The sequence below is a fragment of the Otolemur garnettii genome, unplaced genomic scaffold, assembly GCF_000181295.1.
Source record: "Otolemur garnettii isolate 467f Iridium unplaced genomic scaffold, OtoGar3 scaffold00141, whole genome shotgun sequence".
In the NCBI taxonomy this organism is placed as follows: Eukaryota; Metazoa; Chordata; class Mammalia; order Primates; family Galagidae; genus Otolemur; species Otolemur garnettii.
In genome coordinates this window covers 225891-237290 of record NW_003852536.1, presented here as the reverse complement: position 1 = coordinate 237290, position 11400 = coordinate 225891, and the positions used below count along the sequence as shown (strand labels likewise).

Here is an 11400-nt window from a genome sequence, read left to right as displayed (position 1 = left end):
ACTCACTTGAGCTCAGGAGTTGAAGGTTGCTGTGAGCTGTGATGCGATGGCATTCTACTCAGGGGGACAGCTTGAGGCTCTGTCTCAAAAAAAAAAAACCCACTCATATTTCATCAGTGAGTTGCTCTTATATGGTGTCCTCTGTCATTTGCTGAAGGGTTACCTGTTATTCTGGCTGTTTACTATCTTCCACTGTCCTGTATTCCTGTCTCCACCTCCCATATCCTTTGTCACTTGTGGTGGTAATCCTCTAAGACCTTCTGCCACTTTAAAAACACCTCGACTCGCTGGCCTGGGCTTGTATTCCGCAGATACTGAGTTCAGTTTCTCACTCTGCAATCTGGTTAACGTTAGGTGAGGTTATTTACCCCCACATTTCATTGGTAACAAGGTGGCAGTGATGACGATTAAATGAGATAATGAAAATAAAACTCCCCACAGAGCGTCTTCATCAAGATAAGGGCTGGTGGCTGTAATAATAATTTGTATTGCCTAAGATCCCGCAGCCAGGAGGCTCACATCCAAGTCTTCTGTTTTCAACCTTTATACCTTTTTTACCATGTTGCCTGTAATTTAGTGAATGAGATAATATAATCTGGTAACATCTCAGCGAGGTCTGGACTTGGGCAGAAACAGGAGCAGCCACCCTGGGACTCTGCCCGTTACATCTGTAGCTCAGTTGAGAAGCCTCTCAGAAGCACCTATCCCCCCGCTGGCTGTACTCTCCTGGGTTCTGATCAGTGAGTAAAACCTCCAGCTGGAACCCCTTTCTGGGACGGGGAAGGGAGAAGTGGTGGCCTCAGCCCTCAGCTCTCAACCTGTTGCCCATCATGGAAACGTGCCTGCCCCTCTTCCTGCCACCTGTGAGAAGCTGGCGGCCTGGACCTGCATTCTTTCCCAGACATGAGTTAGTTTCCAAGATCAAGTAAGAAACAGTTGCCTTCTGCTGCTTCCTCCTGCATTTCAGGTTGCTCATACCTCCCCACCTGGCGGAAGTCAGACTTCCTTGAAGTCTAACTTCCCAACTGCGAAATGTGTTTTGTTAGGTACCAGCCACTTTTAAGGTGTTCAGTGTACACAAAGCTTGTCCAGATGGCCCTAACACAAATTTCTCTCCTTTTCTCTGAACTTCTAAAGCATTTTTAGTCCCTATCAACAATTTTAGTACACTTCGAAAGCCTTTGTTTCAGATGTGTGTAGCTTTCTTCCAATTTGGCTGTATTTTAAAAGAGAGATGTTCTCGGCTTCTTCCAGATTTGAGTGTTACTTAATCAGTGCTGGTTGGTGAGACTTACTGGGACAAAACTGATAGTGACAGCTCGGCTGGAGAAAGGCTGCTCCAAGGGAACGTTCTCCTGTGCCTTCTGTTCTGGATCCTATACAAACACATAGGCTTGGCACCTGTGGCTCAAGCGGCTAAGGCACCAGCTTACACCTGAGCTGGCGGGTTCGAATCCAGCCTGGGCTTGCCAAACAGCAATGACGGCTGCAACCAAAAAATAGCCGGGTGTTGTGGTGGGTGCCTATAGTCCCAGCTATTTAGGAGACAGAGGCAGGCGAATCGCTTGAGCCCAGGAGTTGGAGGTTGCTATGAGCTGTGATGCCATAGCACTCTACCCAGGGCCACAGCTTGAGGCTCTGTCTCAAAACAAACAAACAAACAAACAAAACCCAAATACATAACTATCTTGGGGTCCCTCCATGAGGGGCTTGGAACCGGGAATGTGTACGAGGCATGCTCCCCTATTCCTGTGGGTCCCTTCTGTCTACCCAGCTTCTTAGCTGACCACCTCCCCCTCCTACCGCCTGCGGAAAGGGACACAATGCTGGAAGTGCTTGCTGAATGAGATGGGGCATGTGGGTGGAGTCCCTCAAGTCAGTAACAGCAGACAGCTGAATTGCCAAAAGAAATTTTATCATCCTAATAAAATGAAGCACGTGATTTGCATTCCAGGTCCTTCAACTATTCTATGGGAACCCGGGCGTTTTCTCATGACAGTATTTTTATCCCTGATGGGGGAGCAGAAAGTGAGCAGACAGTTCAAGCAATGTCACAGGACAACCTCCTGGGCAAAGTCAAAACTCTTCAGGTAAGACAGCTGGAGACTGGAAGGTCAGAGCCATAGCAGGGGCCCGGCTGTGGAGGGGACCGGGACCAATCCCTAGTTTTGGCCTTGAGCAATGCACTAGGACAGGGGTCCTGGAACTTTTAAAACAAGGGGCCAGTTCACTGTCCCTTAGACCATTGGAGGGACGGACTGTGGGCTCCGGGACGAGTTGGCTGCTAAGCAGGACAGGCAGTGCCGGCAAAAACACCTGGCAGGCCGGATAAATGTCCTAGGCAGGCTGCATGTGGCCCGTGGGCCGTAGTTTGAGGACTCCTGCACTAGGAAGTCAGGGGTCACTCCTGATGAGAATTTTTGCTTTCTTGAAACTGACTCAGTTCTCTGGAAGCTTCCTGTCCGCCTGTGAGAGGTACATTGTCGCCATTACCCATCTGCGTGACACACCCTCTCCTTTTTCCTCAAATTGTTCCCTCACTTATGGACATGAGAACAAACAGTTCCCCAAGAGAAGCTACAGGACTTGGACGGGAAGAGAGTTTTCAGACCGTTAAGTATTACTCAGAGTCCCTGAGTCGGGGCTGGCTGTCAATTGAAAGTACACACTGCACTTACTCCCTTCCTACGTCTCCGTAATTGGACGGTGAATGGTGAGACTATTTCTCTACTGTCCGTAAACCTGGGTTCCCCGAGTCATCTTGTCTCAGAGGACCACCAAACTCTTAAAGCTGCCTCCTGTCCTCTCTGCACGACTGGGGCAGTTTTCCTGCTGAATATTGACTCCAGTAGTAAGTCCTTAACCATGAAAAGATAGTAAATAATTCTTCCCCAGATGTGGTTGAAATAACTGGGAATCAGCCAGGGTCAGTGGCAAGTACCAGTAATCCTGGCTACTCAGGAGGCTGAGGTAGGAGAATAGCTTGAGCCCAGCAGTGTGAAACTAGATCAACCTGGGCAACATAGCGAGACCCTGTCTTGAAAAAAAGAAAGAAAATTTGCAATCCAGGAAAAGCAAGAAGAGCAGAGACACCTGGGGTCTGCCCTGTAGGTTTGACCAGTTGCGGGGTGGCATTCTCTGACCCTAGAACCATGCCCAGGCAAGCACCTCTGGGAGGCTCTTGGGCTGCCAGTTCCTATCCATCTGTAAGTCTGTAACCATGAATCATTAAATGACTGAAAGATCGAGCAGAAAGAGAAAAGGAACAGCTGGCCTCACTGATACGATGAAGCAGTGTACTCAAAAGAAAATTCTCTTATCTTCTTGAGATGTCTTTGTTCCTGGGTATTTTGTGACGTTTTGTGGAAATGTGTTTGGTTGTATATTCCACACACCCTCAGCTGAGAGTACCATATGGTAAACGGAAAGTAGCCAACACCCTGGCACCACGCCCACCTTGTCTGGCTGCTGCCACCACTGCCCCAGGCCACGGCCTTGCCCTCAGAGCCCACCCAGGCCCATCCTTCCAATCCTAACGTCTCCTAAGCAGGCTCCACTCTGGGTTCTGTCTGACTGTGCTTGGAATCCTTTTTATAGACGCAGAAGGAAAAGTGAGCTGTCATTTCTCGACTGGAGAAGAGGGGAGGATGGTGATGGCCAAAGAACGCTTTGACCCTCCTCCTTTTCCAAGCCTTTTGATTCCTGGAATATTATTTCTAGAAATTCTCAACCCCTAGCCCGACATATCCTGTTTCTAGGGGGAATAATTGACAGATTTCAGTCCACATAAGAGCTGTCTTTTATGAGAGCTTTCTAGGGTCCTTTAAAATTTAGATAACTTGTCTTAAATGGTATCTGCTCTGAAATATCGCAGCAGATGCCACTGCCACTCCAAGGAATAGATTTAGAGTTGTAAAAAAATATACTATATAATTTTGCAGTGTTAGAGTTATAGAAACTTAATAAAAATATGAGAGTACCTGTTAATGGTAAGACAGGATTTTCAAGAGTCTGATCTGATAATTACTAAAATGCCAAAAGACTAGCGACCATTCTATAAACACAAAAAGTAAAACGTGAATAAAGCAGTAACTAATTGGTGTGCTCTCTTTTTGGCAATATCTGCTCATACGAGGTCTGCCTAATTTTGCTCCTGCTGCGTGGAGTCACAAGTGTCCTTTCAGCTTTATGGTTATGTTTTTGAAAATAAAAGAAGGCTTTGTTTGCTCCTCAAGGAGGGAAGCGGGGACCGTTAGCATAGAAAATGTGATTTTTGGAGTGACCTAAGATATAACTGTATCACCCCCAAAAGACTGTGCTTTATTTTTCAGTCGACTAAGCAGTATGTTCCTGGTAAGTCAGAAATAGCAGTAACTTTATTAACTTGCATGAAAGCTTTGCATTTTTCCATGACAACGTTATGCTGGTATTGATGCTTAGTAAGCAGCCTAAAAGACCGCCCCCTTGTAGACGCCAGCATGGAATGAGAGAGTTTAATTTTGTCAAAGGCATGTATGTTTTCATGTCTGGAACTGTCTTTGTGTACTGTGTGTATGTTTATTTTTAAACAGAGGGTTGTAAGGGATAACACCTAGTTGACAGAACATTTGCGGGCAGGCTGACGAGCCACCATTATTAGACATGCTTTTGAAATGAGATTTCTACTGGAATGCCATTTAAAAAAACAAAACAAAACATGTTTCTCTGCGGCTTAGGAAACTCCCAGCCCTTGGAGCCCCTGGAGCCCCACGAAGAGCCAGTGTAATGACTGCGTTTGGAAAGGTTGCCCTCTAGTGTTGACACATGGTCATCTCACTGAGAACGGTCCCGAATTGCACCACCGAGTTGGGAGTAACTGAATACACCGTCCATCGGCCTCCTCTTCCCTGAATTAGTAAATCTACCACCTGGCGCAATTTCTGTGGCAAAATTTTGACGCTTTCAAATGAAAAGTTACATATTTTTTTCTGAGTATAAAAATAATACGCGTGCATAGTGAAAACAAATTTTTTAATATACAGGACAGTTACCAGGACAAAATCAACCGTGGTGTCCTGTTGAGGACCCGGAACAAGTCAGGTTGCTTCCTGGCTGGTAGGGTGAATCTCACTTGGATGAATGAGGGAATGTGACGAAATAAAAAGCTGCCACCACCTGGCAGTGTGGCCTTGGTGAAGCCATTTAAACTGACACTCCCCTCCTGAAAAGTAAGGGGGGCACGTGTGGTAGGTGATCTGAAGGGCCCCTCCAGTTCTGAACATTGCCCTCTATACAGAGTCACCGTTCACTGCTGTAGCCCCGAGAGGCCTCATAAGTTTTGTACCTCTCTGCTTTTGGGCTACAATGACCTTGACATGACCTACAGCTGGCAGACTGTAGATTAGGGAGGGTGCCTGTTGGTTTGAGGTCAGACCAACCTGTTGGGGTATGTACCAACTGATGGCAAAACTCCGGGCTCCCACAGTCTATGTGCAGTAATCTTTAGACTTACCCCACACCTTCATCAGGAAATGCTTCCTCTCTATGTCAGGAGGGAAAATCTCTCTGCTCGGTAGCTCCCCTCTCCTGCTCAGCTGGATTGCAGTTTAAAATGCCAAAACCCTACATTTGAGGATTTTTGACACCCAATGCAGCTGTCAAGGTCACAAAGAATAAACGCCTGCTCTTAGCCACTTCTTCCTAGAGCAAATGTCTTTCCATCTGTATTTTTTTCTTTTTTCTTTTAAAGTTCATTTTAATGATGAAAGTATCTTTGTCGTTTGCTCAAGAAGACAGCAACTTTATTTTTATTTCTGCTTTGCTCTTACAGACATAGTCTCAAGAAGGGCTGTGAAAAATCTGGGGAATCTAGACATTGTCAGTGAGAGCTGCAGAATGTGGCGAGTGTGGCATCCACAGCACGGGACCAAGTCTTATAAATATGGATGTGCATTCCTGTGACATGTTCTCCTGCATTCCATATTACAACAAAATGGTCCTATTTGAATGAGTAAAATATAGTTCCTTTTAGCGCACATTCCAGACTTAACAGTAACTCTATTCATAGAGAATTGCAACATGGCGTGTCAGTACAGGCACGAGTTTCCCCTCACCCCTCTGGTTATAATTGCAGAGGATATAAAGAAAGAAACCACAGATTTTTTATATATATATATATAAGTGGTAGTTTCTCTCTCTGAAAACTGAAGGGCTAGCTTATCTTAACAGTCAGGCTGGATGCAATGGCTCACACCTGTAATCCCAACATTCTTGAGAGGCTGAGGCAGGAGGATTGCCTGAGCTCAGGAGTTTGAGACCAGCCTGGGTAAGAGCAAGACCCGTCTTTACTGAAAATAGAAAAACTATCCTGGTCTTATAGTAGGTGCTTGTAGTCCCAGCTACTTGGGAAGCTGAGGCAAGAGGATTGCTTGAACCCAAGAATTTGAGGTTGCTGTGAGCTATGATGCCACAGCACCCTACCCAGGGCAACAGAGTGAGAGTCTGTCTCAGAAAAAGAAAACTGTGATTTTCAGTGATTGCTTATATCATAGTTCCTCTCATGACAATGACCGAATAGTGAGGAGAATGAAAGTAACAAAAGCCACATTTATCTACATATTCAATTTCCAGGACGCTGGAGATTGGCAGATAGGTTTTAGCAGTAACCTGTTAACTGTCCAGAAATTGCACAAAATGTCACAAGGGCGCAGTCTCCTTCGAGTTCAGCTGAAGGAAGCTTCATAGGAGGAACCTCAGGGAGAGCCAGTAGGTGCAAGGCCTTGTCCCCAGAGGCCCTGTCCTTGAGTGCCTGAGGATCAGTCACTGAGCCCTTGGACCCTGAGTCCTGCTCTGGCCCTAGTTCGCAGGCTCCTCCTGACACCTGCAGGGCGTGTCTGTGAGACAGTCCTTTGTCCAGATAGAGATCCAGCCCTACTCCTAACCATGGCCACCATTCCCCTCCCTCACCCAAATTCCCCAGACACCAGCCAGAATTTATTTTCTCTGAGGACTGTGGTTGGACTTTGTTAGGGGAGCTTTCAAGTGATCTTTTTTCTATTTTTTGAGACAGATTTTCACTTTGTTGCCCACCATAGAGTGCTGTGGTATCACAGCTCACAGCAACCTCAAACCCTTGGGCTCAAGTGATCCGCAGCCTCCTGAGTAGGCATAGGAGCCCACCACAATGCCTAGCTAGTTTTTCTATTTTTAGTAGAGATGGGATCTCACTCTTGCTCAGGCTGGTCTCGAACTCCTGAGCTCAGGAGATCCGCCCGTCTTGACCTCTCAGAGTGCTAGGATCATAGGCCTGAACCACAGCTCTTCCTGGGCCCACCGCCTCCTCATCCCAGTGCATTTCCTCCCTGCCCTGCACCTTCCACTCAATTTGTCTCTTTTCTTTAATTCTCTACTTAATTTCCCAACTTTCGATTTCCAGGTTTTGCCCTAGGTACCTACTTTATTTTTTTCTGTTTTTATTCCATCTATTTTTTCTCTTTCCACATTTTCTTTTCTTTTCCATTTATAGTCACGAGTCACCCCATCTTTGGACTTAATTTTAATCTAGACTGTGATTACATTTTGCCAGATTCTTTTATGTGGCTTAAGCATCAGGATGGACCAACAACACGATTCTATAAAGAGCCTGAATGAAATAAAATATCAGCATGTCCCTTCTTCTTATTTTTATTTATTTATTTATTTGCAGGTTTTGACCGGGGCTGGGTTTGAACCCACCACCTCCGGCATATGGGGTCAGCACCCTACTCCTTTAAGCCACAGGCGCTGCCCCCTCCTTTTTATTTTTTTGCCCCCATTGTGAAAAAATCCTAGGTAAATGGTCTTAGAGCGTAAAGCCAGGTAGGAAGTTCATTGGGGAATTATCCTTTCCATCATTGGCAAAAGAAATGCCCTCTGTAATCTGGGAGCATTGATAAAGGGCAGGCCTTGTCAACAGGTCTCAGACGCAGGGGATTCAGAACAATTTCCAGCGCTTGGCCAACACTCCTGGAGAAGCCCCTTCCTACCCTTCTGCCCAGGTTCCCACCCCTCTCTCCCCGAGGCTGCAGATGACTCGGCCTGTGACCTTGTTCTTCCGCGTCTTGTCTGGCTCCATCCATCGCCTGTTCTCCTGGTGCCTGCTGTCTGGTGTGCATAGACTAGAGAATTGCTGCTTCCTGCTGGACTTGTTTTCAGAAGACACCCTTCTGCAGCCTTCTCCTCCCCGCAACCCCTTTAGGCTGCCGAAGCTGTACTTCCCTGGCTGAACTCCAGCTTGTGATGGCTCCTTCCCTGTGGGGCCGGGGAAGCCAGGCTGGGCTGAAATACCAGCAGACCCCACAGAAGCCCTTGCCTTGCTCTGCGCCCGACTTGGCATGCTGGGGTCCCCAGGGGCGGGTGGGGGCTGCTCGGCTCATCTCTGTCCTGTCTCTGCAGTCTCCCTGCCCACACTGCAAGGCTGGGGGGAGCGGGGCCAGGGGGTGGATTTGGTACAGTGGACTTCAAAGGGAGAGGGTGGACTTCAAAGGGAGAGGCGGCATTTCCCTGAAGGGATTCTTCCACCTGGGAACTGGAGTGAGGTGTTCAGAACGCGGCTTCCTTTCTTCATTTCTGCCCCTGTAAGAAGGAAGTGTAATGTCAAATGTCCGAGAACCAGTGGAGTGTGATGAAAATAACACTGAATGTGATTTTAGAGGACCTGAGTTCAAATTCCTTTTGGGCCACTCACTCTTTTTATAAGTTTGGGTCAGTCCCCTCTCCCCACTGGACCTCTGAGTCTTTTTTGCAAAGAGGGCTTTGGAGCAGGTGATTGCTGAGGCTCTTTGCAGCACTGTGTGATTAAATATTAGCCAAATTAAAGACAACTTTCAGAGAATGCATTTTTTGAAACATATAGGAATTATAAAACCCTAAATCTAGAGCAGTGGTTCCCACCTGGGGCAGTTTTACCCCCCACCCCCACCCTGCCTGCAGGGGACATGGGGGGAGACTTTTCTTTCTTGTCTAATCTGGCATTTCTCTAATTCTGAATACTATTTATCTTTCTAATTTCTGCCCTAGTTTCTCCTCCCTTGTCCTCTCCTCTTAGCTACCACCCACCATTAGTCAGTCCCTTCCTGGCCCTTTTTGCCAGTTGGTGCCTTGGCTCCCCTGGTTCACTGTCGGGTAGCTGCAGCAAGGCAAAGAGAAATTCAGATTATTTCCCTCCGTTACATGATTTCAGCATTAATTATGGAAAGATCTGCTGGTCCTGGGACCTACTTCACTTTGGCAATGACCCACTGTGGCAGACCCCAATGTTCTGATGTGGGGTCTCAAACTAAGACTGGTGAGGAAGGTTGTGGAAGTGTAACTATTCAAGGGAAGCGTGTCCAGAGGGGGCTAGAGAGTTCCCTTGTTGCACTAAACGTAGGATCTTGATTTTTCCTCCAACGGGGCCTACAGTTCATGCAACTATTTTCTCTCTATATATTTTTGTACTTTCTAAACACTTTTCATATAAATAAATGTACATAGGTTAATAAGGAAAAAAAAAAGTTGTAACATACATCCCAACATTTGGTTCAAGAGAAATGTGGTCTCTGTACCCACCGGAAAATGTTGACATCTCCATCAAAGACGTGGCTGGACAAAAGAACTCATGGCTTGAAGGTGGGAAGAAAAAGAAAAGAAGGTGGAAAATGAGTCAACTTATGACAGGCCAGCTTCGTGGCTTCCTGGCCTGGTGCTGAGTGTAGGACTCAGCTGTGCACGGAGCATGCCTCAGTGCTCCCGAGCTATGCTGGGGAACCTGGTTGTGGTGGCTGTGAACTGCTTCACTGCTCCAGAACGTCTTCCTTCTGTTTCTCTCCAGCAACAGTTGGGCAAGAATATCAAGTTCGGGCAGCGGCCACCCAGCATCATTCCCATGAAGAAGGCAGGCAGTGCAGAGGCAAACTCAGAAGAGGAGCTGTTTCCCACCAGTCCTATGGAGATTGTGACTCAGCAAGACATTGTCCTCTCAGAGGCTGAGAACAAAGTAAGTCTCCTCTGGGCAATGGCTTGATTGCGAATAAGCCAGGGCAGGCTGTTGGGGTCTGCAGTGGGGGATAGGGTGGGAGAAGGCACTTCCTGGGCAGGTGTCCTGACCAGAGACAACGGAAAGGAAGGAAGAGGGGACACACCCCTTGTATGTGCTCTTCCCAGCGTCTCCCACTCACCCTTCAAGGCTCCTGCCCGCCTCTTCTGGGAAGCCTTCCCTGGCCTCACCCCAAGCCGTATTTTCTTTCGTGTGCCTTTCTCACTGTCCACAAATCCATACCTCATCTCTCTGCCCGGGTAACAGCGTTCTCTCCCCCTCTGAGTTTCTTGAGGACAAACTGGATCTTCCACACCTCTGTCTCCCCAGAATGTAGCTACTGCCTGCTTTGTGGCCCTGAATAAGCATTTGTGAAATGGGGCTTATTTAAAGGGAAATGGAAAGAGAAAGCAGTAGGGGGTCACTGAGACCAAACACATCAAACAGGCCGGCTTGGAGGGAACTTAGCTGGAAATAAAGTCACTTGCCAGCACCGCCCCATCTAGGTTTGGTCTCTTGATGCTTTGAAGGAAAAGCTTTGAAGGCTGGCATGATGGCTTGTGCCTGTAATCCCAGCACTCTGGGAGGGCAAGGTGGGTGTATCCCCTGAGCTCAGGAGTTGGAGACCAGCCTGAGCGAGAGTAAGACCCTATCTCTACAAAAAAATAGAAAAACTATCCCCATGTTGTGGTGGGCACCTGTAGTCTCAGCTACCTGGGAAACTCAGACAGGAGGAGCAATTGAACACAAGAGTTGGAGGTTGCTGTGAGCTGTGATGCCATCACGAACTCTACCCAGAGTGAGACTCAGTCTCAAAAAAAAGAAGACAGAAAGAAACACTTTGAGCATATCCTAAAGAGAGTTCTTCCAAAGCAGCAGAAAGGATGTCGCCCTTAGACCTCTTACGGACAAAGGTGCAAAAGCCTAGTAGCTAGAGTCGGAAATGCTTTAGGGGAGGCCCTGGGGGCTTTCAATTTCAAAGCAAACAAAGAAGCATTCTCTTGGCTTTGCCTATCAGGGCCTGAAAGTTTGTTAGATGTTATTAAAATGGGCACGCGGCAGAAGAAATCCTGTGGAATCAGCTAATATGTCATAAAAGTTATAAGAGAGAGAAGCACGGCTGGCCAAGGGGGCTCAGGCCTGTAATCCCAGCACTTTGGGAGGCTGAGGCCAGGAGTTTGAAACCAGCCTGGGCAAGACTAAGAACCTGTCTCTACAAAAAGAGACAAAAATTAACCAGGCATGGTGGCAGGTGCCTGTAGTCCCAGCTACTCAGGAGGTAGGGGCAAGATGATCACTTGACCCCAAGAGTATGAGGTTGCTGTGAAGTATGGTGAAGCTCTTACACTCTAACCTAGGCAACAGAG

General features: G+C 47.3%; 1 protein-coding gene across 1 annotated transcript in view; it reads left to right on the top strand.

Annotated features, from left to right (window-relative positions):
* Positions 1-1970: 1970 nt before the first annotated feature.
* The window catches only part of KIAA1211 (KIAA1211 ortholog), a 25343-nt gene continuing 15913 nt past the window's right edge, over positions 1971-11400 (top strand). Inside the window, exons 1-2 of the mRNA XM_012810741.1 lie at positions 1971-2090; positions 9830-9994. Of these exons, the coding sequence (XP_012666195.1) occupies positions 1971-2090; positions 9830-9994 (285 nt within the window). The remainder of the gene's footprint in view (positions 2091-9829; positions 9995-11400) is intronic.